Source organism: Rattus norvegicus, chromosome 2 (genome assembly GCF_021556685.1).
Source record: "Rattus norvegicus strain SHRSP/BbbUtx chromosome 2, alternate assembly SHRSP_T2T, whole genome shotgun sequence".
NCBI classification, from domain to species: Eukaryota; Metazoa; Chordata; class Mammalia; order Rodentia; family Muridae; genus Rattus; species Rattus norvegicus.
Genome location: NC_141535.1, coordinates 220774614 through 220791787, shown reverse-complemented (window position 1 = coordinate 220791787; position 17174 = coordinate 220774614). Strand labels below are relative to the sequence as shown.

At 41.9% G+C, this 17174-nt stretch overlaps 1 protein-coding gene across 11 annotated transcripts in view; it reads left to right on the top strand.

Annotated features, from left to right (window-relative positions):
- Positions 1–17174, top strand: part of Sec24b (SEC24 homolog B, COPII component) — a 71316-nt gene that overhangs the window by 36126 nt on the left and 18016 nt on the right. For 6 of the 11 annotated variants that reach the window (NM_001439434.1, NM_001439433.1, NM_001106474.2 and 3 more), the window contains 6 exon segments: positions 5057–5137; positions 6941–7152; positions 10789–10973; positions 11868–11970; positions 13885–14011; positions 14483–14592. In NM_001439434.1, the coding sequence (NP_001426363.1) occupies positions 5057–5137; positions 6941–7152; positions 10789–10973; positions 11868–11970; positions 13885–14011; positions 14483–14592 (818 nt within the window). 11 annotated transcript variants of the gene reach the window in all.

Sequence of the window (17174 nt, the reverse complement as noted above, 5' to 3'; positions counted from 1 at the left end):
AGAAATGAGGGCACGAGGCAGGCATCAGCTGGAGTTTGAAGGGTTACAGGGTGAGGTTCTCTAGGATCGAAATGAGTTCTTGAGATTTAAGTGTGTTCAGAATGCCCACATACTGGTTTCATGTGTGTTTGTATGTATGTGTGTTTGGTTCCGTTGTGATTGCCATCGGCAGTGATACTGAGAATGGACCAGAGTGGATCGACTAAGCATTAGCTTTTACCAAAGTTCAGTTGTGTTAATTGGTTCTGACTCTTAGTGGTCCATTTGTGATTACAAATGTTACCACTTTGCTGTTGTGATAAGACTCAAACTTCTGAAAGTAAATGAGCAGACTAAATATTTCTAAATAAGCTAGAACGACTGTCTATAAGAGTCATACCTGAAAGTCTATGGTTATGGTATTATTAAGATTGACAGTTTAAAACTTATTAAAATGTTTTCATATATTTTGATGATAGTCTTTCTACTACTATTCCCATCTCTTCCTAGATCTTCCCATCTCAGTCCCCACTCGGCTTCAAGTTGTCCCTCTCCCTCTCCCTCTCCCTCTCCCTCTCCCTCTCCCTCTCTTCCTCTCTCCCTCTCTTCCTCTCTCCCTCTCTCCCTCTCTCCCTCCCTCTCCATCAAATGGAAATCAGAGTGGACAAATAAACTAAAAAGAGAAAAAACCACACACTGAAAAGCACAGTCAGGGAGCCCATGCTGTGTTAGCACACTGCTCCTCGGGATACGTCCTCACGGTGTGGTTGAGAGGTGAAGTAACAGTCTACTGAAGAGAACCAGTTTTCCCTTCTCAGCAGATACCAGTGGCACATAGCTTCCTGGTTGGGGGTGGGACTTTGTGTCTACTTCAAGAACAGATTTTATTTAAGATGTTAAAATTTTAACATTTAACTTGCCACAAGAGCCTCAGACATGATTAAATAGAAGCAGGTTCTTTAATAATTTGATATAAATATCTTAATCTTTGTCTTTACTTTTTTCACGAATAATTATTTTGCTTTTGCTTTAAGATTTACTTTTTAAGAAAAGCATTCATTTATAAGTATTTTTATGTGGGTGAACAGATGCCACAGCATATTGTGGAGGTCAGAGGACAGCTTGTGGGAGACAGTGATCCCTTTCTGCCATGTTGGCCTTGGGCAGTCTCACTCAGGGGATTAGGCTTGGGTGGAAGATTCTGTTCTACACAGAGGTCAGCAAAGGGTGTTGAATCCCCTGTAACTAGCGGTTGTGGCCACCAGTGGTGCTGGGAATAGAACTTGGATCCTCTGGAAGAGCAGGCAGTTCTCTTCACAGCTGAGCCATCTCTCCATTCCCAGTGTTATTAAATGTTTGAGTGTTTTGCCCAAATGTATGTGTACTACATGTGTGAGGCCCAGGGAAGCCAGAAGAGGGCACTGGATCCTCTGGTACTGGAGTTATGGACAGTTTTAAGTCACCCTATGAATTCTGGGAATGGAATCACCCAGGTCCTCTATAAGAATAGCAAGTGCTCTTAGCCACTGAACCAGCTCTCCGGACTCAATAATTATGATTTTTTTTCCTCCTCTACTTCTTTTTTGAGAGAAGGTCTCACTCACTGTGTAGCATTGGGCTGGCTTGGAATTAGTTATATAGACCTACTGGCCTCAGGTCTCAGATTCTGTCTCCTGGGTGCTTAGATTAGTGCCCAGCAGGACTTGGTGTTTCTCAGCAGTTGCATTTAAATTAAACCTTTGTCTTGGTCATAGAGCACACCATAGATTGTGTTGGTGTTTGTTTTGAGATAGGGACTCATCATGTAGTCTTGCCTGACTTGGAATTCCCTATGTAAGCTAGGCTGGCCTTGAACTCGGGAGTTCTGCTTTTTTCCTTACTATGGTATTTTATAGCCATCCTATTGAGGTGTAACTCACACACCATAAAATTAACTTACTTAATTACTGCTCAGCAAGTCTTACTGTTTTCTTACTTTATTACCCACCAGTATTCCAGAACATTCTGATCACCTCAAAAGAGACACTCCTTATCTTTTAGGAGTCACTTCCCATTCTGCCTTTCTCCGCAGCTCGGCCTGAGTAGATGCTGATTTGTTGTTGAATTGAACTTATTCTGTGACTGGCTTCTTTCTCTGAGCACAGCATGTGAGGCTCATCCATGTTGCCCCCCGATATCAGCACTCTATCCCTTTCCGCTGTTGAAGAGCCGTTCCATTCTGTACGTCATTTTTTTCTTACCTATTCCTCACTTATTCCCGGGTTGGTGGACATTGGTGGCTTCCGTCTTTTGGCCATGAGAAGTAGTGCTCCTGTGAACGTTGGTCAGTAGTAAGGGTTCGTGTGTTTTGTTTTCATCGATCTTATGGCATTTCTTGATCACATAGTAACTGTATTTTTAGAGATTGTCATAATGTTTTCTAAAGTGGCTATACTATTTTACAATTTCATGAAGTTTCTGGTTTTTCTTTATTCTTATGCAAAAATTGCTATTACAGATCTTTTTGGGTTAGCTGTCTTGGTGGATGTGAAAGTGGTCCTGTGTTCCTGTTTGAATTTCCACTGTCCCAGTGACTGGTGATGATGAACATCCTTTGATGTGCTCACTGCCTTTCATTTACCCAATATGATGGAGGGTTCTGGGTTCTCCAGTTGTGTGGTTTTTAACACACTTAGGCCTTAGTGCATCTTATAGTACCCCTCCTGTGCTGTGAGCCTCAACTCTTCTAGTGATGGCTGGCTTTGTGGGTGAGCTAAAGTAAGTTGCTAAACATTTTTTGTCACACCAAAGGAGAACCCTGAACCCACTGAGCCATGTCTTTTCCCTTTACTCTCCCCTCAGTCCTCAGCGGCCACCAGTGTACCTTGTGACTCTGTAGACTTGCATGTTCTAGAGATCCATTGAAGTAGAACCATACAGTATGCAGTATGTTATAAATATATATATATATTTTTATATATCCTTTTGTGGCCTGGCCTTTTTTCTTTAGCATGTTTTCAAGATTTGTTTACCTTTAGTGAGTATGAATATTAATTTCTTTTGACTGAATGGTAATCCATTATTCTAGATACAGCACTTTTTGTGTGGCCACTACCTGTGGGTAATTATTTGAGTTTATGTGTGTTTTTGTTTGTTTGCTGTTTGTTTTGTGATGGGGTCTTGTTATGTAGTTAGACAAGTGGTGATCCTTCTGCCTCAGCTTCCTGAGTACTAGAATTACAGCACACACTCACACCTGCTACCCTGTGCGTTTTAAAGCACTAGTGCTGTGATGCTTTTTGTTTTGGCCACTGAGTAGCCCAAGCTCAGCTTCAGCACTGAGCCTCCTGAGGACCAGTTTTATAGTTGGGCCACTGTGCACACCAGCATTGTACTCGAGTTAGATCTGCAGGCAAACGGAAAGTGGCAGGTGAATGCACAGTTCATCGCCAGAGAGGAGGGCTTATAACTGCAGCTAGTAGTCCACTTCAGGGGTCGAGGAGTCAGACCGAATGGCAAGTGGTTTTCCCTCCTGAGCCAGTAGTTAGCCACATGTATTTAGGCAGTGGTAACTGACCCAAAGTAACTGTACGTGCCCATCCTTTACATCCCAGCTTTAAAAAATCAAGTTAAGATGTTCAGCAACATGGGAATTAGGTAAATGCAAAAAATTATTTTTCTGTACATGGAGGGTTTTTTTCCAGCCATAAAAAGTGGTTGTTTGCAGAGAAAATTAATGAAACTGGAGATAATCAGATCATGTGAGTTAAGCCAGTCCTAGAAAGACAAATGTGAATGTTTCCTCCCATCCATGACCATACAGTGTTATAAATGCATACTCGTATAAACCACGTGCAGGTAAAAGTAAAATTGTGTGAACAAAGGGAGCCAGTGGAGGGGAGAGGCATGGTGAGGCCTGCTTAACATGTGACCTATACTTGATGAAAAGGTAAAACAAACACTTTTTTAAAAATGGAAAAAACTAAAGTCACGGGTGTTTGTCAGTTAAGAGCCAGGGAAAACGAGAGTTTTGTCGCTTTGGTCTCAAGATTGGGGCCACGTGCGTTTTCTACTGTGTTTATCTGTGTAAACTGCAGTGTATTCACCTGAGCTTCCCAATGAAGTACTTGTTGAGTGAATGAAGGAAGGAGCTGTCTCTTATGTTCTATTCTCCCGTGTGTCCTAGCACCTCTCAGCTTTTCTTAATCTAACCGGTTTGAGTGGTCACAAACCGTAAGTTCTTATTGTCTGATGTTTATGTCTCTGAGCATGGCTTCCATTGATAGTTTCCTAGTCAGTGTGGCGAGTGTGCTGAATCTCTGTTCTGCACAAGGATAAACGGAGACACAAAACACTTCCGTGTTATGCTGGAAGGCACTCAAGCCATAACGTTTTCTCGTTTTAATTTTTCATTGTTTTTTTTTATGTGTATGAGTGTTTTACTTTCATGTGTGTATGTGTACCACATGTCTGTGTGTGCTCATGGAGGTCAAAAGAGGCATCGGATCCCCTGAACTGGAGTTACAGCTGTTAGTAGCCACCATGTGGGTGCTGGGAATCGGACCAGGTCCTCTCTGAGATCTCTTGACTGTTAAGCCATCTCTCTAGCCTCAGAATCTTCTATGAATGTGTGAAACAGCTCTATTTCAGGTGTGGTTCCATTAAAATATCTGCTAGTTCTAAATTTTTATTTGCTTATTTTTATAGTTGAGGTCAATATAAGTTTCCAGAGTTAGTTTTCTTGTTTTGGGGATCAAATTCAGATAGTAAGTGGTCAGTTTATCATGGCAAGTGCTTTTACTTGTGTTTGTGTCTCTGTGTCTGTGTGTGTGTGTGTGTGTGTTTCTCTGTGACTGTCTTTTAAAACATCAGAACATCAGTCGTGTGTGTGTGTGTGTGTGTGTGTGTGTGTGTGACAGAGAGAGAGAGAGAGAGAGAGAGAGAGAGAGAGAGAGAGAGAGAGAGAGTCAGTCATTTTAATTTGGTACCAGAGTTGCGAATGTTTTTGGTTCAGCAGCACAAACTATTCATGTTGACAGCTGTCGCTGTGAGATGCACTGTCACTTTGAACTTAGCAGGTGTTTGGTTTTCCTTTTAGGTGTTGACAGCTCTTCTACCACAAGCAGCGCTTCGCCCTTGCCCAACAGTTATGATGCCTTGGAAGGAGGAAGCTACCCAGGTAATCTGTTTAGAGCTTGTGCATTGCTCATTTAAGTTACTGACTGCATCTCTTAAGTGACTGGATGCATATCAAAAGCAGACTGCATTTTTAAGTTAAAAAAAAAAAAAGTGGGATATTTTCCTGGCATTTCTCAGCTGTAATATAGTAATATAACAACCATTCATGTTGTTTCTGGTGACCTGAAGAAATTGTTTTTTTGTTTTTTTTTTTAAACTTTTCTCTTTCTAAAAAAAAAAAAAACTATTTAATAGTGAGCAGGGTATTCTTTTCTCTTTTAAAAAACAGCTCCTTAAATTGTGCTATTTCTGTTCATTTGCATGGGTCCTTGAATCCCTTCCAGCTAACCCCTGAGTACGCATTTGATTCCTTACTTTCCTTGTGGCTCCTGATGCCCATGTGGTAAAAAGCCAAGTAGACCCAGGAGTGGGTTTTAGAGACATTGCTGTTTCTTCTGTTTTTTCTAAATGTATAACTACATACACATTTGTACCCCGTGTTCCTGGTCAGAAGAGAGGGTTGTTTGAGCTAGAATTGCAGAGGGTTGTGAGCCTCAGGGACTGAACCTCTTTCCTCTGTGAGAGCCATTACTCTACAGCCATTGTTCTTAATTATATCTGGAGAGAGCTTCATTACGTGAGAACGGGCAGTGGGTGGTACTTATGGAGAAAATACACAAGCTGTTGTAAGCTGTAGTCATTCCACTGTAGTATTAACTTGACACTGCAGTCTTCTGGATGCTGCTGTCTCCTGTCACCCACACAGTGGCACATTCCCTTCCCTCATGACTGCAGAGTCAGGACAACAGCTCAGATGACTTTGTCCTTCTGGTCCCTCACCACTGTGATAATATCATTTCACTGGGATAAAATTTAGCTGAAGCTGTGCTGCTCTGTACCTGACACACTGCTCAGTCACAATACCGGGAATCAGGACAAACATTGAATCCTCTCGACTCCCTTTACTCTTTAAACAAAGTCTCTTGTGGTTGAGCTGTGTGTGTGTGTCTGTGTGTGTGACTGTGTGTCTATGTGTCTATGTCTGTCTGTGTCACAAGGTGTCTTCTAAATTCAAACACAGTCAATAAAAAGATAGATTCTTCAAGAGAACTTTTAAACAAATTTTTATTAAGTCATGTACTTATCAGTACATGTTTTTGCAGACTCTTAGCTTGTAAGGAAAACAATTTTTAATACAAAAAGATTAAGTGATTAAGTAAAGTAAGACCAAGTCAATATACCAAAATCTTACACTGGTTACACACACACACACACACACACACACACACACACACACACACACACACACACACACAGAGCAGTGTGCACTGCCAAGTATTCAATTTTTCTCTAGTTTTACTGGAATTTTTGCTTTTATGTTTAGGTAAAGAAATTTTCTTAGTCGGTATTGATGCCAGACGTTGTTCTAGAAGGTTTGGACACTTATTTTATATTCTACTCACAATTTAGCTCTGCAGATAATAAATATTTCTAGAGTATTAGAGGAATATGCCACTACTTTCATGGACATCTTACATTAAGGGTCAGATAAGAGCAGTTTGGAAAGAACCGACTTTTATCTTCATTCCCTTGTTTTGTTTTCTGCTTCTTAGCCCCCTTCCTCCTGGGAGAGTCGCAAACCAAAGGGCCGGGTGACCTGCACATGCACTTAGTGATCCTCTCTTTCTAGTTGACATGAGTTCTGCATTTGGCACAGTAAAGCATTCTGAAAGGAAAAGAATGCCAAAGGTTACTGCTTACCAACTGGATTTTGGGTCGTGAACACCTAATTTTTTCTTTGTAGATATGCATTCTTCTTCAGCAAGCAGCCCCGTTCCTGATCGTGCCCCGGAACCTAACTCCACCCTCGTCCCCACTCCCACTGCTGCTCAGCCAGCCAAGGTAGCAAAGCCTTTTGGCTATGGCTACCCAACGCTGCAGCCTGCTTATCAGAATGCAGCAGCACCACCCACCACAGCCCACCCCAGCGGGCCAGCGTATTCTGGATATCCTCAGGTGTGTATTCAGTCGTGTTTGATAAGTCGATGAAAGTTGTGTCAATTGGAGGACGTCTCTGATAATCTGAGTTTAAAGAGGTGGAGTCTGGATAAAAGTGAATATCTTGGATTTTTATGTATTTGCAGTTTTTATCCCGGTGTTTGCAATCAGGAGATTAAGTGTAACTTAAAACTTGATGTCCATACATGCGTCTGTGCTTGCTGTGTATGCGCAGATGACTGCAGAGCCGGGAGGGAGCGCTGGGCTACCTGAGCTGCAGCTGGAGGCAGTAGGGAGTTTCCCACCGTGCATCTGGGACGTGAACTCGGGTCCTCTGGGAAAGCCAGTGCTCACAATCATTGAGCCACTTCTACAGCCCATAATAATAGCTTTAAAATTCTTTACATTGCTAAGCTGACAGTTAGCTCAGAAAACAAGAGAATGTAATTTAGTATTTATTTTAGCATCTGTTCTTTACTTGGAGTCTTATACAAAAACAACCCTGTGAGAGTCTTCATGAACACAAGTGCTCTCTGCTTTGTGTGTTCAGCAGCTGTATTATTTTTTTCTGTTGTTATGATAAGATGCTGCGACCAAAACTGATTTATGGAAGAGAGAGTCTGTTTTGGCTTATGATTCCAGAGAGAGAATTATAGTTGTGAGGAAGACGTGCCATGAGGTGGCCAGAGCAGAAAGCTGTCTGATCACATTTCAGGACATGGAAAACCAAAAGAACAGCCTGGAAGTAAGGAGAGGTGACTTAGGTCCTCAGCAGGTCCATGGCCTTAACAGTTCTATAGACTCCCCTAACGGTGCCACCAACTGGAGACCAGGTGTTCAAATGCATGAGCCTAGAGTGGGAGTGGGGTCATCTCCTGAGAGTCTCTTGAGCTGTCTCTAAGAACGTTTCGGTTTAGTTGTTTTTAGCATGATAAATAGTTCTCATTTTTATTTATTGAGTAGAAAATAAAGCAGGGAAATGAGTGAAATGGCCAAAGCAGTGTGTGTGTGTGTGTGTGTGTGTGTGTGTGTGTGTGTGTGTGTGTGTAAATTCTTTTAACATATATATACACTTTATATATAGACACACACTTTATATATATTCTGTGTTAGCGTGTGTGTGCATGTGTAGAGGTCAGAGGACGACATGGAACCAGTTCTCCTTCCAGCCGGGTCTCCTCCCACCTTTACGTGGACCCAGGGATTGAACTCAGGTCACTAGGCTTACATGGCATTACCTGCTGAGCCGTTCGCTGGCCCTAGAATATATACTTTAAGGAGTCTCCTGTAGTACAGCGTCATCCTTAAGAATGTTACGAATGCTCTACTGCTTCAGCTATGAACTCTACAGACTTTCCTTAGAACAACTGCACCAGTTAGGTGGTGAGAAAGGCCCAGCTTGTCTCCCTCAGGAAGGCAGGCACCTTGTGGTGTTTGTTCTTCAGAGGCCAGGTGCTAGCACAGTATTGCTGGTTTCACATTCATCCCACGCCCTGCCGCAGAGGATTTTGGAGAACGACCTTTGGGTAGCCAACAAAGGGAATAATCATTTCTAAAGGCTTTTACAATTCAGTGTACACACAACTTACCCAGCTATCTTAGAAATGCCCTTTTATATTTGGTTGCTTAAACTATTAGCCAAATAATAACTTAACTGGCATCATGTTTGCTTTTGTGTTACAATTATTATTTTAATTTGAAACAAACTTTATCCTTTGAATTTATGCCTTCAATCTGATGGGAGGCTGAGGCAACAGCCCAGTAGAGCTTCGTTTTGCTGCCATGTCATTTTACTGCCTCCTCTGCTCCAGGAGCTTGGTCACATTCATATTCATATAGGAACCATAGGTTCGTGATTATTCTCTTTCATTTAGTATTTATGTATCAAGTCATAAATTCATGATTGTTAGTACAGCCAACGTCTTATTTCTTGACAGAGGCCTGATTAGAAACTCTTGACCCACTTGCAGAGCTGTGAGGATTGCCTGATGCTTTACCTGGTGACCTCCTGGTCATTTGAACTGTCCTCATTAAGTTTTACCCAGTGGGTTTTACCATTTGGTGATACCCGTCTACCTTCAATTCCAGATGACCATTACCTGAGTGGGTGGTAAATAGTGATTTTCTTGAAGTGATCATCCTATATGTATTAGTTAGAATCAGTGCATTCATATAGTGAATGTTGGTCCCTTTACTAAGGAATGTGGAGGATAACTATATACAGACACAAAGTGTACCCTTTGGGTTTTTTGTCCTTTGTTTGTTAAAAAGTTTGTGGTTAGAGTCACGTGTATGTCCAAGTTTATATTATAAATAACAAAAGAACTAAATGGAAAACTAATTTAAAATGTTTAATACAGGTGAAAAATGAAATGAGATATCCATGAATATTTTCATAACATTTGCATATCAAAATAATACAATTTTTGGCCCAGAGTTGACTGAATCTATCACCTATAGCTTACAGAATAGAATATAGACTATATATACTTAAATATATACCTAATTAAATAATTTCAGAATAATATCAACTTTTATTATGAGTAGAAAATTATTAAATGTAAGATTTGTTTTGTTGGTAATTACGAGCACTGACTGCTCTTACAGAGGACCTGGGTTCGATTCCCAGCACTTACACTGTGGCTTCTGAGGGCACCAAGCATATAAGTGGTGCACAGACTTACATGCAGACAAAACACTCATACACAAAATGAAATTTAAATTTAACTTTACCACAGTGATGAGAAAATACAAAAAGCCATATCTGTATGAATCACATATTAAAATAAAAGGTTAGTGTTGTCATAATTTTTGTTTTTAAATATGTACCCCAAGTGTCAGTAAAATTAGCTCAAACAATATTTGTCATGATACTAGAGTTTGGGCTTGGTTTCCTAAACTTTAAAGATTGCTTTTTATTTCTTTTTGAATAGTTTTGTTGTTGTGTAAATAAAGGATTTTGTATTTTGAGGGAAAGTTCATGGAGAACCCAGTCGTGCAAATAAATAGCCTTAAAGGAAGTGTCAGTACGGGCGCTGTTCTGGTGAATTTCGACTTACTTACCTCAAAGCCTGGGTGGCAGCAGTTCCTTAAGTTATTTTGCGTTCATGGGAAGCCGTGCATGCAAAGCAGTACTACCACAGGCACAGCACGGAGCAGAGTCAGAGGGGCAGACCTCTCCACACATGTGCAACCCTCAACCTGGGACAACCCCGGAAAGCAAAGGGTCACATATCACAGATTTACATTACGGTCCACAACAGTAGCAAAATTTCAGTTATGAAGGAGCAACAATAATAATTTTATGGTGGGGTCAGCACAGCATGAGGAACTGAGTCAAAGGTCACAGCATAGGAAGGTGAGAACCACTGCTCTAAAATGAATGGAGCCTGAAATGCTTCAGTGTTTGTCGTCCCTCTTTAATAATGTAAACCATATTTTTTGATTTTGAACAGTATGAGATTATAAATAATATTTGTTTTGTTTTGAAATGTTTAATTACTCTTTAAATTGACTGTTTTGTTAAGGTATGACTCTAAATCCAGAAAGAAATTTTCTCAGTATCTATAGTTTCCTTTGCATTAGAATCCAGTATTTAGGAACGTCTGTCATACTGGTTGTAAGCGCTGTCCTTCTGCCTTGTCTCTCTCGCAGCAGTATCCAGGTGTGCACCAACTGTCCTCAGGTCTGGGAGGGCTAAGCCTGCAGAGCTCTCCACAGCCAGAAAGCCTACGGCCTGTGAACCTCACCCAGGAGAAGAACATCTTACCTGCAACTCCCATTTGGGCACCTGTACCTAACCTGAGTGCAGAGCTCAGCAAGTTAAACTGTAGCCCAGAGTAGGTACTCTGTGTTTCATAGCATCTTTGCAGTCGGAGAGCTTGATGGACACAGTAATCAAGCAGTGTGGTGTTGGTCCCTTGATGGGAAGTTTTGTTCATTGGGCTTTTCTGTTTGGGTTTGTATAGAGGTACATTTAAGCTTTCCTCTGTGTGTTGGGGCAGGGTGTGTATGTGTGTGGTACACTATATTTATTTGTTAGTGGTGTGTATGTGTGTAGAGCACTGTATATGTGTGGGAATGGTGCTGTATATGTGTGTCATACACTGTATATGTGTTGGGATGGGGTGTGTGTGTGTGTGTGTGTATGGTGCACTGTATATGTGTTGGGTGGTGTGTGTGTATGTGTGTGGGCTGCACTGTATATGTGTTGGGTGGTGTGTATGTATGGAGCACTGTATATGTGTTGGGTGGTGGGGTAGCATAGACACACATCAGGCATCCTGCTCTGTCACGGTGTTTTACTCCTTGGAGACACGCAGTCACTGAACCTGGAGCTAAGCCGGCAGTCAGTACACCTCAGCAATTTCCCTGCCTCCACTCCCACAGCAGGCGCACGTGGCCACTCCTGCTCTTTTACATGGCTACTGAGGATTTGAACTCAGCTCCTCAGACTTGCATAGCAAGCTCTCATTGCTGAGCCATCTCCTGCTCGGGTAGCTCCTCGTGCCGTAGGGTAAACTAACTCACTGTTAGATTTAGGATATGTCGCACATTGAACAGTGAAATGGGGTTCTTGGTTTAGGTCTTTTGTTAGCTGTCCTGCACATGCCTGACTGAGTAATTTCCTTCTTATGAATAGCTGTAGTGTCCTGCCTATCTAGTTGTCACTCAGCTCTTGGAGGGTGTGGTCACCGCGGTAGCTAACATCCTGAATGCTTGTGTCTTTTCAGCTCGTTTCGATGTACCTTGACCAGTATCCCACAGACACAGGCTTTACTGAATAAAGCTAAGCTTCCCTTGGGACTGCTGCTGCACCCCTTCAGAGACCTGACGGTAAAGTACACTTCAGCATTTACCTTCTGACACATGTGTAAGGTGTCCAGATTATTTTGTTTCCTACGAATGCTGTCTTCTTTTATTAGAGTTGGAACAATCATTTCTAGGTTGGTGATCAGTCCCCAGGACCCACATGGTAGAAGGAAAAGGCCACCTGCCACAAGTTGTCCTCTGACCACCACATTCAGGCTATAGCAAGTGGACCTGCACACACTCCCACATAACGTGGGACATGCAGGATGGACACAAATAAATGTCATCCTTTTAACAGTCACTGTCTCTCTTAAGATTCAAGCCAACGCTTGTCTTCTGAGTAGCTGCCTGTGCTGACTGCCAGGGTGCACTGGTCACAGCCTGGGTTTCCTCCCGAGTGGGACAAATGTGAACCACAGCTGTGTGCTGGCTAATTGACATGGAGTCAGTCTGGTTCTGAGGCGCTGAGTACAGTGTGAAAAGCAGTTACTACCCTGTGGGTATAGTTAGGAGAGTCATTCTGTAAGAAAGTCTGGGTCTCACTTTCAGCTACTCAGTAGGTTGGAAGTCACAGGCACCAAGGAACAATGCTCAAACTTTAAGAGTCTTTTATTAAACTGTTATGTTCAGATAGAGCTGAAAGTTATCTGATTGAATTAGACAACCTTGTGACAGTGGGGGAAATCTACAAATGTCAGGTCTGCTGAGTGAAAGCAGTTACGTCTCCACAGTATGTTTGAGGTAACAGCCACTTTGCTAGACTCTTACACATCTTCCTAGCATTTCATGTAGATAATTTTAGCAGTACCTGCCTGACAAGATAGCCTATTTGGCTAAGAAAATAAACATTAAAATTTTAAAGTTGAGAAAAAATATTAGCCAGAGGCTTTTGTGCTTAAGCTGCATTTTTCTGTCACATTCTTTTTCTGTGGGACACTTGCCTGTTAGGCTGGATGCAAAGTATCAGTGAATAGAAAATAATTAAAATGCATAACCAGTCCTGGGAATTCATTCATTCAGTAAATAGTATGTCATTTAAACACTGTTAAACCAAGACAGTTTATTTCTTCCATGCATAGCTGAGAGTTTTTCCTTTTTCTTTTTTTCTTTTTCTTTTTTTTTTCTGGGAAGGTTGTCACTATGTAGATTGGTCATAAACTCACATAAACCCACCTTATTCTGCCTCCTGAGTGCCGGGATTAAAGGCAGATGTGTCTGTGCCTGCTGCCCAGAGTCTTCAAGTACAGATTCCACATGTTATAGCTTGTATACACTGAAAGTTAATGGTGATATCCTATGGGATCTAGAATTAGGAGTAATTTTTTAATTTTCAGTTACTTTTATTTTCCATTTGTTCCTCACAAGTGATATGTTATTATGATAAAATAATAGTGCAGAGCATTAAATACAGAAATTTTGTGTTGATTTTTTTAATCCCAAATGAAGCATATACTGTGGTAGTGAGTGGATTCAGGGACATAGAGTAGTATATGACATGTTAATGTGTTTTATTTTCTAAATTGACTAATTATGAAGTTCTTTCCCAAACTATGCATAGGGGTATGTTTCTGTGGCATTGGCTTCTTTCTGTCCTCAGCTGCTGTGGGGTAACAGTCAGCCGCACAGCAGCCTCCTCTGCCTGGTCCCAAGGGCAGACATGCAGCAGAGGGCAAGGCTGTCTTCCACCACGAGTGCCGTCCCTTGCTGTTTCCTGAGTCAGGCTGAGAAGTCCTGGCATTGTTTCCTTGGCTCACCGGGCTCTTTGGTCGGTCAGCGCCTGACTGTTTTGCCTTTGTGGCAAGCGATGGCTGCTCGTCTGGCCAAGCACCCATGTCACTGAATGAATAGCACACACATGTTTGTGCATGCAGCAGGCGTGTTTGTGTCCTGATTGCCCTGGGGTCTGTGCTGCAGCAGTGTCTCTACTTTCTCTTGCAGCAATTGCCAGTGATAACCTCCAACACCATTGTGAGGTGCCGGTCCTGTCGGACGTACATCAACCCTTTTGTGTCCTTCATCGATCAGCGCAGGTGGAAATGCAACCTGTGCTACAGAGTGAATGATGGTGAGTTTCAGGTTCTAAGATGAGTGTGCCAGTGTCTTCTGACAGCTCTCCCACTGCCTAAAAACAGCTTTCATGACATTTAATGAAGACAACACAGGCTAGGGAGCCTTCAGTCTGATCTCTGGAGACAAAGTGACAGGGCAGAGTGAAACAGGGTGGAGTGGGAAGGCACACAGAGAAGCTGGGCTGGTCTCTCAGGTGACACGTGTAACCAGCCGCTAAGTGTTCAGTGAGTTCACACGCAGGCATGTGTGTCTTCCTGTTAGAGCTGCTTCCTGGTTGTGCTTCTCTAGGTCCCTCACCCCCATGTCTTGTGATGTTTATTATTAGGGGACACAAGTCTAAGGACAAAGGCAACCTGTGTCCTAGTTTTCTCAGGAAATAATTTTAAAAGTATTAAGTGTTTTCTTTTTTAGTGTTGAACTCCCAATGTGTTGCTAAATGTGCCTTGGATTCTTAATTCTTCTCTAGTTCCAGAAGAGTTTTTGTACAACCCCCTGACTCGGTCTTACGGAGAGCCTCATAAACGGCCGGAAGTTCAGAATTCAACTGTGGAGTTCATCGCTTCCTCAGACTACATGGTAACCACTCGGTGTCCACGTGGGTGGTGGGACACAATTAAATGAGTCAGTTCTTCTAAGTAAGTTCTCTTCCAGATTTTGAAGTCTGTATTTTAAGATATTAATATGCAAGTTTGCATGTAACAATCAAAAGGCTCTTCCCAGATCTGATTTGGTCTTCCAGAATTATATTAATTATATTAATAGCAATGTGTTGTATTGCTAAGCAGCCTTAGCCATGGCTTAGGGACAAACAGCATCCACAGTTAGTTGCCACTTGAACGTGACAACTTACTGAACTGGAGTATAAATACTTAGGTCATTTACAGCTAAGTGACCCCACCCCCAAAAAAAAAAAAAAAAAAAACCCTAGTGTATATTGTTGTCCAGAACGGTGGTCTTAAAATTTTCGCCATCTTTAACGGCTCCTCCGGCACAGATAGCAAGATGGATGGCTGACTTGTTCCGTTCCCAACTTCAGTCATAAAATTCTGTTATTTTCTACTTAGAAAACTAGGTTTTACAAAATACTTAAAAATAGGTTTTAGGTTACATAATGCTCATCTCTGTCTTCTCATTTTTATTAAAAATAATAGTAAACCCCTCCCCCCATTGTTTTTACTCTGGTTGCTGGCCCTGTGAGGATCCTCAGGTAAAGAGAGGTAACCGGGAACAACTGCCTGAGGCTTGGTCGACTCTTGGTGTGGTCTTGTTTTTGTAATTTGGGTGTGAACTTAGCCTGAGGTGACTTAACTGCAGTTTTCATGTCAGTTTCTACCTCAACTCCACTGTCTCCTCGTGCCATCTCAGCTTTGGAGCTCCCATGTCCGCCACTCTGGAGGACTTCGAATCCTAGCCTGGGTGCAGTGCAGTAGGCTGTGTGTGCCCCCTGCTTATGATTCCAGCCTCATGGACTGAGTGCTGCTCAGTGGGAGAGCAAATGTGAGGGCCTGGGTTCACTTCCCCAGCACTAGAGACTTAACAAGAAGAAAAGTTCTTTATGCCCTTCTATTACTTTCTGTGACTCAGTGACTGGGTTTCAGTAAGCCTTCCTCTACACATCATTTGGACTTGTATATTATTAACAGAAGTACACATACGACAAATATGTTTAATTTCCCATCCACCAACTTCACTCCTCATTCTCGCTCCCTTTCCTGCCCTAGAATAAACTAAATTCTAATCTGGAGGCTGGAGAACTAGCCCGGGGGTAAGAGTACGTACTGCGCAAGCACGAGGACCTAGATTTGGATCCCAGTACTCACATCAAAGCTGGGCATAACCCGACAAGCTTTTGTAATCCTTGGTAATGAGGGAGAGAGTTGGCAACAGGAAAACCGCTGGGCTTATTGACAGCCTAGCTCCAGGTTCAATGCCAGACACTGTTTCTATCACTAAAGCAGAGAGTGTTAGAGCTGGACAAATCTATGACACACACACTACTTAACTCACACACTCTCATATACAGTTACACACTCATATATACACATACTTCACTTACATACACCTACACACACTCAAATATACCCATTCATACACACGTACACTCACACATTCACATATACTCACACACATTTACATACACCACCCCCAGACTCATTTATAAACACAAGGGCTTCTAATCTGAGACACACACCATTTCACTTTCGTATGTGTCCCACCTGTCTCTAGCAGATAGAGACTTAACTGTCTATACGGTATACCATCACAGGAACCCTCTTTACATTTAGCCTTAAGCTTTGCGATTTAGGCACCATCGGATAATCTAGTAGCTAATGCCAGTGGCAGATTGTCAGACTTTAACATCGGTTCTTAGTTAGGTACCTGTGGGGGCAGGGGCGGGTGTGCATTTGAGGCCAGAGAAGGTGCTGGATCTCCTGAAGATGCACACCATTCCTTGTAGGCATCTGGGAACCGAACTGCAGTCCTGCAGGAGCAGTTGTAACCACTGGGCTGTCTTTAGGCTCAACATTTGATTTTATCTTTTGACAATAATTAATATTTTATTTTTAAGTAAAAAAATAAAACTAGGGGCTGGGGATGTAGTTCAGTGGTAGTATCTGTCTAGGATGTGCAAAGCCTTTGTTAATTCCTAACAAAGCAAAAAGTGAAATATATTTTAAAAATTAAAATCTTAGGGGTTGGAGAGGTGGGTCAATGGTTAAGAACATTTGCTGCTCTTCCAGAGGACCAGAGTTTGGTTCCCAGCACCCACATGGTTAGCTCACAACTATCTGTAACTCCAGTTCTGGGAGATCCAATGCCCTCTTCAAGCCTCTGAGGGCATTGCATGGGAGTTGTTTACTTAGGCAAAAACACTCAAGCACATAAAATAAAATCAAATAAATTTTAAAAAAGAAAAACTTAAAATTACAAATTTTTTTTTTAGGAATAATTATTTAGACAGGTTAGCGTTAAATAACAGTAACCTAGCATGTTTTTACTTTAGAAGATATGCTAGTCAATATTCCTTTAAAAAAAAAAACAAATACACTTAACATACTTAGCCATTACAACTGTCTTTAGTTCTAATCACAAATGAACTTTACCAGAGAAATAAAGGCCACGCTGTTCTCATTAGCTACTGTGTGGTTTTGTGCAGA